At 38.8% G+C, this 22,239-nt stretch overlaps 3 protein-coding genes across 3 annotated transcripts; 2 read left to right on the top strand and 1 right to left on the bottom strand.

Annotated features, from left to right (window-relative positions):
• Window positions 1–2,069: 2,069 nt before the first annotated feature.
• LOC143629378 (uncharacterized) lies at window positions 2,070–3,532 on the top strand. Its single transcript, XM_077098671.1, has 5 exons — window positions 2,070–2,133; window positions 2,288–2,421; window positions 2,524–2,622; window positions 2,695–3,415; window positions 3,519–3,532. Exons 1-5 carry the CDS (start codon window positions 2,070–2,072, stop codon window positions 3,530–3,532), a joined length of 1,032 nt encoding a protein of 343 aa, XP_076954786.1.
• An 84-nt stretch (window positions 3,533–3,616) lies between these two features.
• LOC143629379 (ATP-dependent DNA helicase pfh1-like) lies at window positions 3,617–5,209 on the top strand. Its single transcript, XM_077098672.1, has 2 exons — window positions 3,617–4,700; window positions 5,205–5,209. The coding sequence occupies exons 1-2, from the start codon at window positions 3,617–3,619 to the stop codon at window positions 5,207–5,209; spliced, it is 1,089 nt and encodes a 362-aa protein (XP_076954787.1).
• Window positions 5,210–5,415: 206 nt separating this feature from the next.
• Window positions 5,416–6,231, bottom strand: LOC143629428 (basic form of pathogenesis-related protein 1-like). Its single transcript, XM_077098705.1, has one exon. It carries the CDS (start codon window positions 6,210–6,212, stop codon window positions 5,724–5,726), a length of 489 nt encoding a protein of 162 aa, XP_076954820.1. The 5' UTR covers window positions 6,213–6,231; the 3' UTR covers window positions 5,416–5,723.
• Window positions 6,232–22,239: the final 16,008 nt, after the last annotated feature.

Below are 22,239 nucleotides of genomic sequence, written 5' to 3' on the forward strand. Positions count from 1 at the left end.
ATTTTACTTATTTAATGTACATCATCATTTTAGTAATTTTATATTTTCGTAATTAATTGATTACATTTATAGTTAACTTATAACTATTTACTAATTTTGTAGTTTCTTCTATCCGCACATTACATGGTCCAAATACAAATCAACGACAACGAATAATATATTCAGGTAATACAACTAAATACCAGCTCCAATGGTCTTTTAGTAAACAAAATTGGTTTGTAATAGTCATCAAGGATTTTATTTGTTATAAAATAATTAAACTACTTTTTTATGATAGGTGTCAATGTCTCATCCACTTATCAGTTGACGCCATTGTCTAATATTACGAGGAAAAATATTAGCTCTTCTTCAAATATATCAACCCCTGGATGTTCGACCACTTTTAATACATTCAGTGTTGGATCGTCATCAACGCAGCGTACATCTCACGGAAATGTTCACATAAATGAACCCATACGTATGCCAAACTTAGATGAATTTGAAGAGAATGACGCACCAGCCGATCATGGCAATGTTTAAGAAAGGATCTCTATATGTATGCATAAAAATAATAATCTATATCATTGTTGGTGTATTTTTCAGTACATGTTATTTAGACAATTTTTCTATAACTTTTATATTGTTTTTTTATAAAATTATTTCATTTCTTTTTTGACAGCGTATTTAGATCATGGTGATCAAAAATTCATGTGTGGAATGTGAAATGCATTATTATGGGAAGCCGAGAGCAAAAGAGGAAAAACAAACAACGGGATTACAACTTACTCACTTTGTTGTAGTTATGGTGACGTGCAACTTCCTGAGATGAAGTCGCCACCATTGAGTTACGTAAATCTGTTCCTTGGTCATGATAGTACGAACAAGTATTTTTTGAAAAACATCAGGCGATATAATTCGATGTTTTCGTTTACATCTCTTGGTGAGAAGGTAGATAATTCACTTAATAAAGGAAATGCGCCTTACAGTGTCAGATTTGGTGGAGAGAATTATCATTCCTTGGGAAGTCTTCTTCCTATGTCTGGTGAAGGCCCACGTTTCTCTCAACTATACATTTACGATACGGAGAACGAAATATCAAATAGACGATCCATTTTTCGGTAAGTATTTTTATTTTGTAAATATTGAAATCTAAATTTTTTATACCTTACTAAATCAACTTAAGTTTTTCTACATATGTATATGTTAACTGATGTTTATTTTGTTATTTAGGGATACGGAATCAAATTCAAAAGTATTAGATAACCAGATAATTAATTATCTTAAAGACATGTTGGATTCTAAAAATCCATTGGTTAAAAGTTATCGGATGGCAAGGGATTGTTTTCAACAAAATCCAAAAATGGATTTAAAGTTGAAAATAATTGGAACACGACAGACAGATGCAAGGACTTGCAACTTGCCAACAACATCTGAAGTGGCAACGCTAATAGTTAGAGATATTGGTGAAGCAATTGATAAATGATATATAATTGTTACAACTCAAAGTGGAGCTTTACAACGTATCAGTGAATTGCACCCTTGTTATGTTCCTCTTCAGTATCCTATATTTTTTCCATATGGTGAAGATGGTTATAGAATTGACATAGCTCATCGTGAACTTCGAGGGTCGACAAAGCGCAAACGCAAGAAGTGCACAATGCGTGAATTCTTTTCATACCGGTTTCAAGATAGGCTACATTGTTTTTCGTTGACTTTAAACGGCGTTAACTCAACAACTGTTTGTTGATGCCTATACAATGATAGAGACTCAAACGTTGCATTACATCCGCACACAACAAAAAAATCTTAGGTCAAAAACTTATGAGAACCTACGAAGCATACATTCGGCTGGGACCTCCGATGTTTCTAACGCCGGGCAACGTATCATTTTACCATCATCATTTACCGGAGGTGCTCGCTATATGATGCAGAATTATTTGGATGCAATGACTATATGTAGATGGTTTGGTTATCCAGATTTCTTTCTCACCATAACATGCAACCCAAACTGGCCAGAAATCAAGAAATTTTTACTAAACAAAAATTGAAAATCCGAAGACAGGCCAGATATACTGTGTCGGTTATTCAAGATGAAGCTTGATTCATTAATGAAAGACCAGAAAGATAGGGCTCTTTTTGGAAAGCTGCAAGCCGGTAATGTTTCTTTATATTTGTTGATCATAATTATTTTTTGAAAATTATGTTAATATGACTAATATTATTAACTTATATAATATTTGTAGTCAATATTATATACTAATCTACAATTATTTGTTATTTTGCAGTTGTTTATACTATTGAATTTCAGAAACGCGGATTGCCACATGCACATATTTGCCTTTTTTGTATTCCGAACACAAAATTCATAATCCTGAGAATATAGACAAATTCATTTCAGCCGAAATTCCAGATCCGAATGAAGATCCAGAGATGTATTCTCTTGTAAGCGACCACATGATGCATAGTCCTTGCGGTGTGGCTAATCCAAAATGCGTTTGCATGGTCGATAATTGTTGTTCAAAAAAATTCCCAAAAAAATTTCAGAACGAGACGTCAATTGATTCGAATGGTTTTCCTGTTTACCGAAGAAGAGATTTGGGTAATGTTGTTGTCAAGTCTGGTGTGAATTTAGACAACATACATGTTGTTCCATATAACACCAGATAGTTAAAAAAATATCAGGCCCATATCAATGTTGAATGGTGTAATCAAGAGGTACAAGACAAGACTGACAATCAAGGAGAAGTGGTCGATGAAGTTAAGGCGTTTTATGATTGCAGATATCTCTCTGCATGTGAGGCTGCATGGAGAATTTTTGCTTTTGATGTCCATTACAGGGTACCTTCTATGACTCGGCTTCCGTTTCATTTACCTGGACAACAAACTGTTGTTTTCGCAGATGACGACGATGTGGAAGACGTTTTAAACAAACCGAGTGTTGGTTCTTCAAAATTCATTGCTTGGATGGAGTGTAATCAGCAATCTGCTCTTGCTCAAACACTAACCTACGCTGAGTTTCCAACAAAATTTGTTTGGAAAGCAGATGAAAGGGTTTGGGACCTACGTAAACGAGGTTTCTCAATTGGTCGTGTTCATCATGTCCCCCCGTCTTTCAATGAAGCATACTATCTTAGAATTTTGTTGAAGAAGGTTAAAGGGCCTATGCGTTTTGAAGATATCCGTACTGTTGATGGTGAAGTGTGTGACACTTACAGGGATGCGTGTTATAAAAGAGGGCTTCTAGACGATGACAACGAGTATATAGAAGCTATAGAAGAAGCAAGTCATACTGTAAGTGGTTATTATTTACGTAGTTTATTTGCTACAATGTTAATCACTTACAGTTTATCTAGACCGGACGACGTATGGAAAAAGTGTTGGCATTATTTAATTGATGGAATTCTTTACAAACAACAAAATGACCAGAAAAATCCAGGTACAAATTATTTTTTAATTTCTTATTTTTTGAACTTCTTTCCCACATTCATTAAATGTTTAGTTAAATACTTAGTTTTAATATTTTATATTTATCGTTACAGATTTGGTGCTCTAAGAGTCTCAACTAAAGAACCTAGCGTTACTTGAAATTGAGAACTTCCTTCTCAGAAATAATTGTACTCTCCGTTGTTTTCCTACAATGCCTTTCCCTGATGATGATAGTGTTTTGTCATCAACAAATCGTTTTATGAATGAGGAGCTAGCGTATGACACAGAAGTCATGACTGGTGAGTTTGAACGTCTTTTTATTTCCTTAACGGATGAGCAGCGAGATGTATATAATCAAATAATCGAAGCAGTTGATCAAAAGAGGGGTGGTATTTTTTTTGTGTACGGTTATGGAGGGACGGGAAAAACATTTTTATGGAAGACATTATCGGCTTCCATAAGATCAAAACATAAAATTGTTTTAAACGTTGCCTCCAGCGGTATAGCATCTTTGTTACTTGAGGGAGGTAGAACCGCTCACTCTAGATTTTTAATTCCTATAAATCTAATTGAGGATTCTACATGTTCAATAAAAAGAAATCCAGATATTTGCAACTTAATCAAGAAAACTGATCTCATTATCTCGGACGAGGCTCCTATGATACATAAACATGCTTTTGAAGCCTTGGATAGGACTTTAAAAGATATTATAAAAGATGGTAACCGTAACAACTGTCAGCATCCATTTGGTGGTAAAGTGATTGTTTTTTGTGGTGATTTCAGAAAAATCCTACCCCTGGTACAAAATGGGTCACGTAGTGACATTGTTAATGCTTCACTTAGTTCATCCCACATTTGGACCCAATGCAAGGTTCTTAGGTTAACCAAAAATATGAGGTTAACTGTCGGATGTCAATCATCAAATTTGGAAGACACCATTAGATTTGCTGAATGGTTGTTGGAGCTCGGTGAAGGAAAACTTGGTGGTGACAATGATGGTAACGCCATTATAGAGATACCGGATGATCTTTTGATTCGTGATTCTAACGATTCTCTTTCTGATTTGATTGATTTTGTTTATCCAGCATTATTGAAAAGATGTAATGATATTTCATATTTCCAAGAAAGGGCCATACTTGCACCTCTAAATGAGGTTGTCAAAGAAATTAATGACCGATTTTTGTCTATTTTTCATGGCGAAGAAATTGAATATCTTAGTTCTGATAGTTTAGACAACTCTGAAAGTGTCGATCCTGGTTTTGATTCAGCATTACACTCACCCGATTTTCTGAATGGTTTAAAGATTTCTGGTATGCCTAATCATCGATTGGTTCTAAAAGTTGGTGTGCCGATAATGCTACTAAGGAATATTGATCAAAAGAACGGTTTATGCAATGGGACCAGATTACAAGTTATTAGTTTGGGGAAGCGTTTTATCGAAGTCAAGGTCATTTCAGGTACCAATATTGGGTTTCGCACTTATATAACTCGTAGTGGTCTAACTCCTACAGATAAGAAACTGCCATTCAAATTAAAAAGACGACAGTTTCCTGTTTCTGTTTGTTTTGCAATGACCATTAACAAAAGTCAAGGCCAATCACTAGCAAGAGTTGGCATATACCTACGAGCACCGGTGTTTACGCATGGTCAGCTATATGTTGCTTTATCACGGGTGAAGAGTAGAGACGGTGTTAAAATGCTAATATTAGACAAGGAAGGAAAAGTGACAAATAAAACTACAAATGTTGTTTATAAGGAACTCTTTAGTAATATATGAATTTGTTATTTTTAATTTATAGAATGATTGTAAAATGCATTTTTTTTGCTTCATAAGTTATGTTTAGTAAAGTTTTTTATTTTGTTACCCACGTTATTAACCATTGTGTATTATCTTTATCCTTTCGACATGTATGTATGAACTTATGTTTAGCATGTTAATATTAACGGTTCATGTTAAGCAGTTTATATTTTTTCACCCGTGGCGCCCACGGGTCAATAACCTAGTTAATGAATAAAATAATAAATAAATTAGTAAATGAATGCAAACATCCGAATCAACACTACTAATGAACAACGATTGATATTTAAATTTGTTACTACAAACTTAAGTGAACTTTTAATTTCTTTTTCATTTACATTATTACATATCTAAATGACACATTTTTATTACTTGCATAAGTCAAATCTTCAAAATATAATCACCTCAACTATAGCCTTCCACCCGATGAAACCGACCCATTAGACAACGACTGGTAACGATTCTTAATTATTCCGTTGCATAACAAATACCTTAACACGCATTGTAAACCGAACTAGAATCAGAAAGGCTTCTCTCCAGCAATATTACCGGGCGGGTCATATCTGCAAACAACTATCAAACCACCATCGCTACACTTACTACTACCACACCCTAATTTTGTGGTGTTTTTCCAGATAATTTGTGTGTAATGGCCACACATACCCTTCACACATTTGTTTTCGCCATAGTCATAATTACGCTTCTCATCAAGCCACATTTGCACTGCATATGAACCATTGAGGGCTTGTCCAGCCGCCATGCTCTCACCGCACTTATCAGAGTGGATCATTTTGCAATCCTTCCTTTGATCGGCATAAGCTTGTGCGTCTTTGGCTAATTTTTCATCCCATGACAAAGGAGGCAAATCCATTACTCTTCTGATACAACTATGCGCGTTAAGGTAGTCGTCGGGTGAGTTGCCAGTTGCCGCTGCATCTTGCGCGTGAGATACATGTAGAATTGCTATTGATACAACAAGAACGAGCGCAATGTTACATGAATATCCCATGTTTGGTATGTATGTATGATGAATGGGTGTTCTATATATGTTTTGAAGAATATAAAAGGGTACTTATAGTCTTGTGAATATGGAGGAAGGAAGTGAAATGCAGAAAGTAAGGAGGAACAACAGGAAAGCAGTATTCAAGGGGACACTTTGATGGAGGAAAATGTTTCATATTATTCCACTATATATAGTAAATCCTAAATATAAGGTGTATTAACTAGGTCCAACAAACATCATGAGCCTCTCGCTCATGATACTCAAATGAAATTTTGGAGTGACAAACTTTAATTTGTTAGTAAATTTTGCGATACTCAAATGTTATATGTAATGCCAACGAATAATATGAAACATATATGTAGGTTACTTGTTTGTGTCTAGCGTAGCATCATTTGCTAATACATTATCAAACAAAGTGTAGATGCATTTAGATATATCTTCCGCCTAGAATAGTAGTGACATTGGCACAATACTGCTAACATCGGAGTTCAAAAAAGAGGTTATCTAAATGAAACATATGATCGTTCATCTAGACTATAACCATTTGAGCATCTCCCTCGGCAATATAATGATATCTCGAACTACGCTTTTGTAATCAATCTTTGTACCTCTTACCAAGTGTTGTCCACCCTTAAAAGAGATTTGCACACGGTGAGCTACACTTGCACCCACTGATCCAAGCTCAGAGATTGAAGTCCGTGAATAAATTCCTAATCTAGAAATGATAAATGTCTTTTACCTCTTGATATATCAATATTGTCTGTGACACCCACTTTTAAAAGTTTAATATAAGTTGAAGGTTTAGTTAACATTCAAATTAAAACTTAAGAATAGTTATAGGAGGAATTTATATTAGCTTGGAGGAGCCACTATGAAACATTGAATGATGAGTGCTGGCCAAGTTTTTCTTGAATCATATCTTTATTTGTTTTAAATGACCAACAAATGAATCATCATTTTTGAAGCCACAAAGCAACATCCCTTGTGAAGCCACGTAGGTGTATAAAACCTCCCCTGGATATTTAACACCTCCCCCAAATATGCCTTTTTTTATTATGAAGCTCTCGTCCATATCACCATATTATGTGTACATATATATCACCATATTATATGAATATACATACCATCACATATTCATTGAGATATAAGGCTTTCATTTATTCATCTCATCTCAAAATAATCATAATAATAATATAGAGAGAGAAATACAGTAAAAAGAAAAAGGGAGTCAAGAGTGAAAAAGAAAAGGGTAGCCAGCGACGATCGTCACTGCAGTGGTAAGATGACGGGTGCCATCATTGTTTGAGGGTGATGGGAACGGTAGTTAAAGGCGGCCCAAGATGGTGATCAACGATGGTCTTGGCAGCGGTACTATGGTGACGGTTTTACGTAACAGAGGCGTGACGGTGATGCTATGGCGGAGACACAACGGTTATGGTAAAAATTGTAGGTTCCCTGGACGGATCAACACGAGATATCTCGATCTACGTAGGTGCGGAATCCCTGCGTAGGTCGTTACGAGCGTAGAAGACACGAATAGATCAAACACAATACGATAAACAAACACGTTATATATAACCAAAACACGTGATACGATATCACTATTACAGACCCGAACTCTCTGGTTCAACTATCGTTCAACTAACAACTGTTTCAACTACTCAACTCAAACAAAACCGTAACCTATTTAAATACACGACAACTTCGCCTGGCATGTTCAGGCGAAGTTGTCCATAACTTCGCTTGACTAACAAGTTCGCCTAAACAGCGAACTTGTCAGTAACTTCGCTTAAGACATATAAAACATAATTAATCATTACAGACTCGATTACAGACACTAGACTATGAACTACTGACATTATGCACCAACAGACTCCCCCTTGGCAGTAGCTTCATGTCTTGATCTTCAAGCACGTGTCTTGTAATCTTCAATCTCTTGGTCTTCATGCATGTACTCCTTCTCTCACGCATACCGTGACTACTCGCTGATATTTCCTCGCTTCGTCTTTCCAAGCAGGAATATAAAATATCTTCTTTTCATTTAACACCTGCAGATCAGCTTTCGATAAATTAACAAGATGCATCGGATCATACACTCTTAGCACTTCTTGTTCATCTTCGTCTTCCATCTCGGCTTCAGCAGTCTGGCAATCAACATACCACCATTTAAGATCTTTCAACACATCTTGAGGCATAGTCTTCATTGGAACCTCTTTCATGCATCGAATCGGTTTGTACTTCATTACCATCCATGGCTTGCCATCTGCTCTCATTCCTCTTTCCTTATCTTCCACTAGCTTTCCCTTCTGTGGCTTTAATAACTCAAACTTCTTTTCTTTAATACTTTCTTTCCACACGATCTTCCCAATAACTCTGGCCATGTTGTCGTTGCTTCTATTAATCAACCCCAATCTAGCCAAATCCTTCACCTCACATTCAGGCAATGTATTGAGAGATCTCAACGTCCTCTTAAAGTATTGGATCCCATCATATCTTTTCAACACGAACACTTTTAACTGTTCATCATATAGCCAACAGATAATTCCTTTCTTTGATTCATCATAGCCTTTGATATTATAACTTTTCTTGAACATGGTTGGAACAGCAGGCTTCTTAGTTTTGATAAACCAATGAGCATAGCCTTCCTTCCATCTAGGCTGCTCCTCCCATTCTGTATCATCACCTGCTGTATCTTCACATACATCTGACTTTTCAACTTCAGGGATCTCGTGTTCAACATTCTCCTCAACTATTTCACCCTCTTCAACATCATCTTCAATCACTATTTCAGCACCAATCTTTTCAATCTCTTCGACTGGTAGAACATCATCTTCACACATAAACTCATCATCCAACATATCATCATCTAATTCCTTCAAGGCATCGATCACATCATCTCCCATCTCCTCGTCATCTACCGTCACCACCTCATCACCACCAGAACCGCCAGCTGCACCTGCAGACTCCCCCTGAGCTGTGGAAGTCCCAAGAACTTGAGTAGTTCTTGGCAACTCACCACCTGCACCTTTCGATGCATTGGGATCATCGTCTCTGTCATTCCTCTTCTTTGTCCTGAGCTCGTCGCCTTTACAGCTCGTCTCCCCCTGAGATGCCAAGAACTCCTTCATAGCATCTATAATTTTTCCATGTTCAACCAGGAGGGACGACTGTAGTTGATTTTCTGCTACTAGGCGCTGAATAGCCTGGGTCTGGATAAGATTCACCCTTGACTGCTCTGCCACGACCCGTTCCAGTGCAGCTATTCTTTCCGAGTCTGATAGGGTTGCATCGAAATAGAACCTCATATGCGATAAATCGTGAGTGTACTGAGGAGGGATTTCCGATGAAACCGGGACATCAGAAGCAGCTGTGGACGTAACCGCAGGTGGTATCGTGACCGACAACCCTGCAGTTGCAACGACTGTCGACTCAACAAATTGTGCAACCACCTCTGAAGGAGTAAGAGTTGGAGGTGGTAAAGACACAATCTCCGGAGTCGTCAGCTGGAAAGTAGTGATAGATGGGATGCCAAAAGAAGATGATGTAGCCACCACGGGAACATCCGCGACGCTTAAACTTGTAACCTGTACTGATGTAGGGACAATCGACATACCTGACAGTGCGGGCGGAGCGAAACGTACGACTCTTGAACTCTCACCTGCTCCCATACCTGCACCTGTCCTGTCCCTTCTTGAACGTCTGATCAACTTATGAATGTCTTCTTCTTCTTCTGACTCACTGTCGTCATCCGTCCTCTTTCTCTTCCCATACGTTCTTTCTCGAGTCACCATCATACGTCTTGCCTCATCCATTACTTCATCAAAATCTGAGTCAGCCACTGTCGTAGCTGCTCTAGTAACATCCACCCTCGAAACTTGTGCTACCGAGACCTGTACATCTTGTTGAGGATCAACTCGGTCCATATCGAAGTAGCCTTGACCTCCAAACACTTCATCAAGGTCCACTTCCTCCTCCGGTGACACAACAGGCGCAACAGGTATATGTTGAGGTGCTCCTGCCTGTTGTGGTCGAGGGTCTCTGAACTCGTCCCCATTGGCAGGAACATATTCCGGGTTGATTAAATACCCAAAGAGTGGAGTATGCCTGGGACGGAGCTCAGGTTTGCTCCTCGCGCTCGATGTCCTGCACTGAGCGAAGATACGTTTGTTCACACTCTCCACGTATCTGATCGGGCGGCGCTGAGGTAGATTTGGAGCTACATGGTTCAAGATCATCTGGATGAATCTTGGATACATAATGAACCTCTCACGCGCCACTGCCCGTCTTTGTCTATCGATCTCATAGAAGACCATCTGACTGAAGCTATAACGTTTGTTATAAGTCAGAGCAGTCATCGCCGACTGCATGGTCGCACCCATCCCGTCAGTACCCGCCTTCCTCCCTGACATGCAGACAATCATTACGTGCATGAGGAAGCGCCACTGATCGAGTAGGAAACCCTTCCTTCTTTGTGTATCGCCCAACGGGCCCGAATAGCCCATCCGTAAAAACGCTCCATCTCGAAAAGGAGCCACAAAGTTCGTCGGGTCATCCCTGGTCTCATTCCCGAAACGTAAAGCCGCCCGGATTTGTTCAGAAGAGAACTGAACTTCTTGATTGTTGACGGTTGCTCGCATAACCGGGGGCTCAACGCGGCAATCGTATTCCACCGTCTGCCAAAAATCCTCAGTATTGGGTAAGGATATCGGCAGAGTAGTAGTGATCGCGTGGAATATCCGTGAGCGAAGGAGGAAAGTGATGATTTCGCGGTAATCCTCCACACCACTCGCTTCTGGGTCTAACGTAATATACATATTATGCCCAGGGAAGAATTGTCTCTGGTTATCTCCCCCGTCATCGCCACCAGCACCTCCAGCACCAGCAACAGCAGCCATATCTGCAACAAACGAACCAAGTTAGATACACGTTAAGGCATAACACAAGTTCGCTTGTTACCATGAGCGAAGTTGTGATAAAGTCTGTATAGGCGAAGTTAAAGATGGGGCGAAGTTGGGAACAACTTCGCTTCATCTTTAAGTTCGTCTAATAACTAATAAGTAAAAAGGTCCAGGCGAGGTTAATGATAACGTCGCGTCACCACAACATCGCCTCAGGCGAAGTTAAACCTCAGGCGAAGTTACTGATAACTTCGCCTAATCCTTAAGTTCGCCTGAATCTGAATCGGCGACTGTTAGGTTTACGAAACGACGTGCAGTTGGTGATTTTAACGATTGTGGACTCCGTAAAACTCGATTTTATGATGGTCTAGACGTTCATGCAAATTACTATCACGTAATATCAAGCTTGAAAATCGGGTGTTTAAGGTTTCGAAAGACGAGGTCGATAATCGAGTCGAAACGACCGATGATCAACCTCAAAAACATTGATTATACGATACTAGAAACCTTACACACCTTGAATCACGGAATGGAATCGAAATAAGAACAACAGAAGATCGATAAGTTCAGATCGATAACTTCGCTGGAATTTCGGAGGATAAGTTCGCTGGTTTTGAGAATTATGAAACTGTTGACCTTAAAAATTCCTTTATATAGGGGCGGAGTTATACAGGCGAAGTTGTGGATAACTTCGCCTAGGGCGAAGTTATTCACAAGTTCGCCGATATATCAAATTTTACAAAATCAACCCCTATAATTTAAACAATTTGCAATTAAGTTTTAAAACTTCCTTAAAGAATTAAATGACACGATCAAGTCTAAGTAACCAAGTATAAAATCAACAACTACATAAATAGGAAAAACTTTTAAAAATTTAAAGTACAAGGGATCAAATTTCAGTCTCGATAGGGACTACTACGTTTTAGAAAAGATCCGAACAGGAATCATACTAACTACGTGACTGTCACATAGATCCGTGTTTAGCTGTAGTATGACATAAAGAAACAGGTTGTAGGCAGGTAAATAACTTAAGATGGTTTTCATCGTTTCTGTGAAACGCGTTAAGTTCAATTAAGCTCAAAAATTAAGTGGGCAACAACTCAGAGATTATGATGCCTCCTATCTATTCTCAAAGCGTATTTGGCTTTCCCCAAGTCACCCCGAATTGACTTCGACCCATAGTGTCTGATTAAGTTTGCAAGTACTCTTTATCTGCTTCCCGTTCTCTTTCTTACTCCATGATTGAGAAGTCTTGACATTGTCAGCTCTAGAATGTTTCAATTACTCATAAGGGTTTTTTTTTTTTTTTTTATGATAAACATTTACATAGACTTCAGAGTAGTAAACAACTGCAAGTCCCGAATCTGGATCACTGCAGTTTCTTCACACACTATCTTTACGGGAATCAGAACACTTACGGGCTCGTGTATGACTGGGTAATCGCTTTTCTGCCTATCATTCGGAAAGATATATATGAAGACATGCAAAACTCTTAAGGAGTTTCCACGTAAAATCGAGTAGATTTAGTTTGTATCACATCTACTTTTACGCACCATAAAAAGCTACCATGACATACAATTACTGTTCTTAAGCCTTTTAAGCCTAATAACTTCACTAGTTAAGCACACAGAATCAGTATATCTATCATTTTCCAAGGTTGGATCAATTTTTTGTTAAACATAGCAAACGAACTTCTTACGAAGTAGTAGACTTGGAAAATAATTTCATTTCCCTAAAAGAAAAATTTAACTTCTATCGCCCCGACCAAATCAAAGTCTTCAGGTCAACGGCTATCACGAAGATCCAATGGATCAGCTGGACCGACCACATACTAGTATGTGTCCTTCGAACTAAGTATGATCATCCCATTCAGCTCAATAAGGTTTTGAAATCTTGATTTGTCAAACGCTTTAGTATATAAATCAGCGAAATTATCAAGCGTATCCACCTTTTCAAGCACAATCAGTTTCTTCTCAGCACAATCCCGTATAAAATGATGACGTATGTCAATATGTTTAGTTTTACTGTGCTTCACGGGATTGTTAGTTACTGAGATAGCAGCTGTGTTATCAATGCAAATAGGAGTAAGTAAGAAATTCAGACCATAGTCGCGCAACTGTTGTTGAATCCACAGAACCTGGGAGCAGCAGTTGGATGCTGCCATGTATTCTGCCTCACATGTTGAAATTGCGACTGAAGTCTGCTTCTTGCATTGCCACGACACCAATCTGCCACCTAGAAACTGACATCCTCCAGTTGTTGACTTCCGACTCTGATTGCACCCTCCATAATCAGAATATGTGTAAGCGACTAGCTCCAAGTCTCCTCCCTTCGCGTACCACAACCCCAGCTTAGGTTTGCCTTTGAGATACCGCAAGATCCTCTTCACACCCTTCATGTGAGATTCCTTTGGGTTTGCCTGAAAACGAGCACAAAGACAAACTGCAAATATAATATCAGGCCTAGAAGCACTTAAGTACATTAAAGAACCTATAATAGCCCGATACTGAGTTGGGTCCACATCTGCGTCATTGTCTGTCTCAGCACCCAACTTATGGTTGACGCAGATTGGAGTATCAAATGGAGTGCTGTCCTCCATCTTGAAACTTTTGAGCACATCATGGACATACTTGGTCTGATGAATGAACATCCCATCCTTCTTCTGATCAACCTGCAATCCTAAAAAGAAAATTTAGTTCACCCATAGCACTCATTTCAAACCTTTTCTTCATGACGGCCTCAAACTCCTGACACATGGAGACTTGTGATGCAGCAAAGATAATGTCATCCACGTAGACTTGCACCAGCAGGAAGTCGCTTCCTTCTCTCTTGACGAACAACGTGCTATCTATCTTCCCTCTTTCAAACCCATTTTCAAGCAAGTAATCTGATAAGGTTGAGTACCAGGCACGAGGTGCCTGATGTAGTCCATACAACGCCTTGCTTAACTTGTACACGTGATCAGGAAAGTCTGGGTCAGGAAAACCCGGAGGTTGCTCAACATACACAACCTCATCAACTTTCCCATTTAGAAACGCACTTTTCACATCCAACTGAAATACCTTCATCTTCTTATAAGCAGCAAATGCCAAAAACAATCTAATGGCTTCCAATCTTGCCACAGGAGCGAACACTTCATTATAATCAATCCCCTCTTGTTGATTAAAACCTTTAACGACTAGCCTCGCCTTGTTTCTTATAATAATCCCTTTCTCATCTCTCTTGCACTTAAAAACCCATTTTGTGCCTATCGCATGCACATTCTTTGGTTTTTCAACCAAAGTCCAAACTTCCATTTTCTTGAATTGAGCCAGCTCTTCTTGCATGGCTTCGACCCACGAGCTGTCCTTTAGAGCCATTTGATAATTCTTTGGTTCAATCTGGCTGATAAAGCAGGTGTACAAGCATTCGTTGATTATGCCTGTCTCCTTAATGCTTGTGTAAACACAGGTGTGCTCATTCAAGCTACGTCTTGTTTGTACACCGGAGGACACATCACCAATCACATTCTCCAAAGGGTGATCTTTATGAATTCTCGTGGTCGGAACAGAACCGACATGCAAATTGTCTTCCAAGTTAGAAGAGAGCTCGTCAATGGTTGTTTCTTGCTGAGAGTGAAACGGATTGAAAAATTCTTCTTCAGGGGAGGCAGCAGGGGTATCGATAGCATTTGATGAGGAAGGTTGACATTTTTCAAACAGCTGTCTTTGCACTAGATTTTCTTCCTCATCAAGGATCATCTTCGTAGCAACTCTCTCTTCTTCTTCTGCACTATCCAAAAACGGTATGTTAAAAGACTTAAAAAGTCTAACATAGTCGAAAAACTCAGCAGGTCCGTTGCTTGGTTTTGGCGGTTGGTAACTTGTGATATCGGTGTTACACACCACCTCAACCTTGCCGGTCGATGTATTAAAGACACGTCTGTTGGGAGTCCCAACAACATAACCGACTAAGATTCCTTCATCGGCTACTTCACCAAATTTAGAATTCGTCTTTAAAATCGAACAAGGGGACCCGAATGGTTCAAGACCACTCAAGTTGGGCTTCCTCCCATGCATAAGCTCATAACACGTTTTATTAAGTCTTTTAACAGTCAAGACTCTATTCAGGATATAACAGGCTGTAGCAACAGCTTCAGCCCAGAACACCACAGGAAGCTTCGAATCAGCCAGCATAGTTCTGGCTCCTTCAATTAACGTTCTATTCTTCCTCTCAGCCACTCCATTCTGTTGCGGAGTATACGGAGCGCTGTACTGGTGCTCAATCCCTTTCTGAAGGCAGAAGATCTCCATTTCAAAATTCTTGAACTCCGTTCCATTGTCACTCCTGATGAACTTAACCCTTTTATCCATAACGTTCTCAACTTTGGTAATCAAATTCTTCACCATCTGAGCCGTTTCATCTTTTGATTTCAGGAAATATACCCACGAATATCGTGAGTAATCATCAGTGATCACCAAGCAATAAGAAGTACCTCCTAGACTTTTTGCATTCACGGGACCGAAGAGATCCATGTGAAGCAATTCTAGAGTACTGACAATAGAATTGACCTTCTTGGTGTGATGGGATTTCTTGTGCTGCTTTCCCTTCTTGCACGGTAGACATTTGTCTTCAAAGTTGAAACTTTTCAAGGGAACACCCAGCACAAGTCCATTCTTGACAATGTGGTTCATCTTCCGAAGATGAATGTGCCCCATTCTCCTATGCCACAATTCGGACTCCGATTCGCTCGTTTTGTCATAAGGCATGATTCTTCCGTGGCCATTTCAGTCGACCTCATATCCATAATATACGTATTTCTATCACATGGAGCCTTCATCACAATCCACTCCTCTGGTATCTGAAAACCAGGATGTAACACAATCGCCTCATTCTTTGTAAAATGTACAGTGTACTCCTTATCACAGATCTGCGACACACTCAGCAGATTGTGCTTCAATTCTTCGACAAAGTTTACTTTTTCTAGAGTCATCTTTCCATTAGACACCGTTCCCATTCCTGTAATCTTGCCTCCACTTTCTCCTGCAAAGCTCACTCTCCCTCCTTGAACAGGTTTCAAATCGTGTAACAAGAATTTGTTACCCGTCATGTGCCGGGAACAGCCGCTATCCACAACCCAAAGATTATTGGCAGCCCTGTTCAACTGTTCCTGCACGATTAAAGCAAAAGATTAGAATCTAGGGACCCAAGACCAATTGGTCTTGGATCTGTACATCCCGAACTTTGGCTTTCCAAAGTTAGTCTCTTTATAATTATTTCTGTGAGTCCTATTAGTATACCTCCTTGTAGATTGATTGTGAGGCCTTCCAAACCTTTGTGAATTGAAAGAATTATAGCTTGTGGTTTGGTTATTAGCAGTGTAAAACTGAGATTGGTTTCTTTGAAAACCTGAATTTGTCACATTTCTGAATTTTGAATGGTTTTCATTTTTACCAGTATTATGATTACCATTAGACTTATTCTCAGTTTTAGTAGGCCTCACACCTCTGAATCTCTGCTTCAGAGGGAAATCTGAAACTAGGTGCCCTAATTGATTACACCTAAAACAACACCTATGTTCAACCTTTTTATCAACAGGTGTTTTAGATGTCGAGGCATTATTACCGCCCGTTTGTCTCACATAAGGTGGGACATACGGGTTTAGCGGAGATTTCTTTTCAGATGTTTTCTTTATCTCTCCACTTTTTGGTAATACTTCCTCTTGATTTGTCTCACTCGACTCAGAAGACTTGTCCGAGTTAGATGAGACAGGACTCGGAGCAGAAATTTTAACACTTGCAACAGGCTTACTAACTTCTGGTTCTTTAGTAGTAACTGGAATAGGAACTGTCTGAGCAACCTCAAAGTCAACAGATTTCTGAACACTAGGATTAAAAGTGTAATTGTGATTATAAGGTGGTGGAACCTCATGATAACCAATTCCTCCCCTCTTAACAGAGGAACCTTGATCACTAACAAGGTGATCAAGAATAGCAGAGGAATTTCTGAACTGCTCAAGTTTTCTATTCAGTTCCACCACTTTCACCTGGTGATCAGCAATCTTTTTTTCTCTTTCAGCTATTAGCTTGGTTTTTTCTTCCAAAACTTCATAGCTTAGATCAATCACTTGTATTTTTTCAGCAAGTTTTGTTTTTAGACTTTTAATATCCTTTTCACAAGCTTTTATTTTAACTTTATAGCTATTTTCTCTTGCTTTAGTAAAGTGATGATCTTCTTTTAAAGTTTTAAACTCAGCATCCAAACCAACATACTGATCAGTTATAGTTGCTAATTGCTCAGACAAGTTTTCACATTTAGAACAAGTAGGTTTAGAACATACCTCGGAGAGCTGGTCTTTAACATCTGCCATGAGAGCTTTTTCTTCTCCGGTAACCTTCTCATTTCCTTCAGTTTCAACCTTCGCCAAATTGGCCTGTTCGAAAGTTTCTCCAGAATGCAGGTTCCAGTTGTATTCACCATCTTCTCTGGAAATCATAGCACTATAATCTTTACTACCCCCATTATGCTGTGTAGACTTGCCTTGACCACGTTCTACACGCTCATTTCTGCACTCCTTAGCAAAGTGGCCGTTTTGCTGACAGTTGTAGCATCTTACCTTCGTCTTGTCAAACCCTGGCCTTCCACTGACAAACTTTCTTCCGGTCTTTTTCATAAACCGTTTCACTCTTCTCACGATCATAGCCATCTGCCATTGCAGATCCATTTCTTCCATATCATCAGCATCAATCTGGTCATAGTCTTCATCCAACATAGCTGGATCAACAATCTTCCCCTGAATGTAGTTCTCATAGGAAGCAATAAAAGAAGCATAGAGAGCAACCTGCTCTTCAGCAGATTTGACACTCATAGGCATCTTAGAGTAGTTGTTGCTAGGAATACTTGGAGAGCAACTACTCTTGCTTGCTTGCGGTTTAGAAGCACTAGATCCACCTGCTACAAAGCAAACATCACCATTCGTGTTGACTGACACATGCCCCTCATGTGATGAGTTGGCACCCGACTCTCCCTTCGAGTAGTAGGTAGCTGATTCAGTCTTCGAACCTGAGCTAGAGTTGACTTTAGCACCATACATACCTGGATCTTGAACCTGATCCGTAGGTGTCTCCTTTCTAACCATGTTAAGCTCAAAGGTTCGGAGCTTGTTGACTGCCGTTTCGAGATCATATTGGGGAAAGTCTTTGTCTTCCCTCATCAGCACCGTGTACATCTCCCATTTTGGTGGGAGAGCATCAAGAAGCTTCTCAACTATCTCTTCTTCTCGGTAAGAAATTGAATAGTTGCTCAGTTCAGTCATCAGATGATAATATCGGGTGATGATATCATCTAGAGATTCATTCTTCAAATACTTGAAGACTGAGAACTGGGTTTTGAGCAATTTGATCTTCGAAGCACGGATTCCCACATTTCCTTCAAACCGGTTCTCAAGAGCTTCCCAAAGCTCTCTTGTTGTCTTATACTTTCTAAACGTATGAAGGATCTCTTGTGGAAGAGCCATAGTGATAGCAGCATGAGCCTTGCTCTCGGCCTCATACATCTTTTTCTCTTCATCTTCCATTTTGCTGTACTTCTTGATCTGATCACGACCTTCGTACTCCATAGTTGGTGGAATATAACCATCCTGGATGCATACCCACATCTTTGCATCCTGGTACTTGACATATTGTTCGAACCGATCCTTCCATGCAACGAAATCGGTTCCCTTCAGCAACCTTGGTGCTTTTGTAGCTGAGCCTGCTTCTACTTCCATCTTTACTAACTCAGAGATGTTAATTGATGACATCTTTCTCGAAAACTAAGAAACCCGAAAGAATTTTTTTTTTTTTTTCGATAAATACTGTAGGCGAAGTTACGGATAACTTCGCTTAAGTCTTAACTTCGCTGGATCTTTCTTAAATTCGCGTGACTTGGCGAAGTTGAGTGTAACTTCGCTTAGGGTAAGCGAACTCAGGAAGTAGGCGAGGTTGTAGAGAACTTCGCTTGAGTTAGGCGAACTTGAGAAGGTAGGCGAAGTTGTGGATAACTTCGCTTAACCTTATATCTTCGCCGAAACCCTACGAACAGTGACGGCAACTTCGCCTGATGAACACGAAGTTTCTGCAGATCTGGAATATGGATTTTTCAAGGTTTTTGACGGTGTAAAGGGTTGAATACGATGGTAGGAGGTAAGATTGACACAAAAACACAGAAAACACGTCCCGCGAATAGTCAAAACGGGACGATTTCTACACCCGCGTGAATATCCCGAACCACACAATCGAGCAAAAGATCTGATACCAATTGTAGGTTCCCTGGACGGATCAACACGAGATATCTCGATCTACGTAGGTGCGGAATCCCTGCGTAGGTCGTTACGAGCGTAGAAGACACGAATAGATCAAACACGATACGATAAACAAACACGTTATATTATAACCAAAACACGTGATACGATATCACTATTACAGACCCGAACTCTCTGGTTCAACTATCGTTCAACTAACAACTGTTTCAACTACTCAACTCAAACAAAACCGTAACCTATTTAAATACACGACAACTTCGCCTGGCATGTTCAGGCGAAGTTGTCCATAACTTCGCTTGACTAACAAGTTCGCCTAAACAGCGAACTTGTCAGTAACTTCGCTTAAGACATATAAAACATAATTAATCATTACAGACTCGATTACAGACACTAGACTATGAACTACTGACATTATGCACCAACAAAAATAATGGGTCTCGCGGTGATGATCAATATTGTAGTGGTTATAATGTCCGGATGATTCTAACAAGCTGGTATAAACCTTTTTATTTATGAAATTTGGTAAAAATATTGAATAGTTAATAATGACTAGTGATCAAAAGTTTAACTTTCGATTATATATAGTTGTTAAAAATGAGTTTTATAATATTTAACAATGGTAAAATCCATCAAGAAGATAATTAAATAAATATGTAAAGAAAATATATTGTATCACACATAAAAGTTACGTGGACACCAAACTAATATAAACATGTTTTATATATGAGAAATAAGTTCATATGTATTCAAGCGGTTTATAAATAAGAAGATTATCTTTACGAATTGTGTCAACTAGTTAGTAGGTTATCTTAGTATTTAATGACTCGTTAGATAACTTAGAGTATTCCTGGTATATATTCAGGTATGCCAACTCTGACGACATTTTTGTAAAAATAAAAGACGATACTAATTTACAAGGACTGGACTATACTAGCGGTAACGTCTAATAGGTGAGTTCTTTGACCTTGCCCCTTTTTAAATATTATCTATGGGCTGAGATACATGCTCGTGTAGTATCACGTAATAAAATTACGATCTTCTAAGACTCCGCATTTTTAATTATTTTTAGTCGAGATACACACCCTTATATTTATATAAAATAAATAAATGCTTAAAACAATTATTTATATAGACGGTATGCTTTTCAAGTCCCAATGGTCTCATCTTCACTTGTTTTAAATGTTTGTTTAAAGTTATAGAATGTTTTTAACAAAACTAGCACTGTTACATACCAACAATGATTTTAGAAATGTATAAAAACAAATTTAAATGACTTGGCACGGTCATAAGGAAATTAAATTGAAATGTTTTTATGAGTGGTATTATGCCACGGGGCCTACGGGCTGGGAAACTCTATGTAAGACCTTATGGGCATTAGAGGGTGGTTTCATACCACGTGCCTGCGGGCTGGATAACCCGTATGTAAGACCTTAAGGCTTTGGGGTATTTGTGTACCTATACAGTGTAACACTGAGAGCTGAAGAGCTCTCCAGACTTCAGTAGCTGGACTACATTGGAATTGACGAGTAAAGGGTGAGGTTATCGTAGAGCTGGTGGCTTTAATAGATAACCAAAATCCAACAACGCTTAGGTAGAGGTTACCGTAAAGTGGGTGACTCTAATAGGTAGCCGAAACCAGACGAGCAGCTTAAGAATCTATAACTGTGACCTTGAAATAAATTTCAGTGCCAAACTTATTTTACATATTAAAGCATTTTATATTTTATTGTTTATTAATACTAAACTTAGAACTCACCAACGAAAGCTGACTTGTTTTAGCATGTATTTCAGAATAAAGTAGTAAGTGTCGTAGAAGGCATCATGTGGCTATTTGGCACGAGCAGTATTTGGCACAAGGAACTCTGATAAACATAGCCTCGTTCAAGTTTGTTGTACATTTGTTTCTAAATAAATACTTGAGACTTCCGCTGTGCTTATCAATAAAGAGGCTCTGTTTTTGTGTAAATCCAACTTTTCGTTGAGCCCCAGTTTTGGGGTGTCACATTGTCCTCACTAACTAGTCCATGATTCTGAGGTCGATGAAATCATATACAATGTATCCTATTGTACCTTTAACTATTTTCAGTTTAAATCATGCCTGGAAATTTGTAACCTTAACATGCGTATTGCGTTGCTAGGAAGATGTTGATGTCGTATCCATGGTGTCTGAAGTGAACGGATATTTCACAACTAGAATTAGTAAATCAAATTTTTATTGAATTAACCAAATCTCTGTTGTATTCATCGAAAGATTACAAAATAGAAAAATCAAAACTGATTAAAAACTAGGAGGATGGGAGGACATGTTAATAGAGTATTGGATGAGAAGAATAAGCCAAACATTCTAACATTATTCATTCATGATCTTTTACTCTAGTGTTCCCGGCTTATATCACGCATCAAGGTTTATTGGACCTTTAGATTGGGCTGCTGAAATGGGCTTTGTCATTGGGCTTAGATGAGTTCATAACAGTGTCAACAAATTTGAAACACGTGTTACCATATTTGTTGCAAACATACCTACGAGTTGAGAGATCATTTGTCCTAGAAATCGTAATGACATCTTCCCATTTTTCGAATACCGCTCTAGTTAAGGTTTCTCATATGATGGTATGTTTGGAATCCAGTATTTTGTTCCTTTTGGTGAGTGATAAATGTAGTAAAATACACCTAAGTTTATGTAGACAACTATCAATTCAATTATATGAGCAAATCAACCAAATCGAATCTTTTAACCAGAAAACCAAAACTCCAAAAACATAATAAGAATATAAAAGACGACCTTTATAGAAAATGATTTAAGGACATAAATTCCAAAAACAAAAGAATATAAAAGATGATTTCTGTTATTAAT

Source organism: Bidens hawaiensis, unplaced genomic scaffold, assembly GCF_021521415.1.
Source record: "Bidens hawaiensis isolate Kalapana, Puna unplaced genomic scaffold, B.hawaiensis_p1.1 tig00005195_1, whole genome shotgun sequence".
Taxonomy (NCBI): Eukaryota; Viridiplantae; Streptophyta; class Magnoliopsida; order Asterales; family Asteraceae; genus Bidens; species Bidens hawaiensis.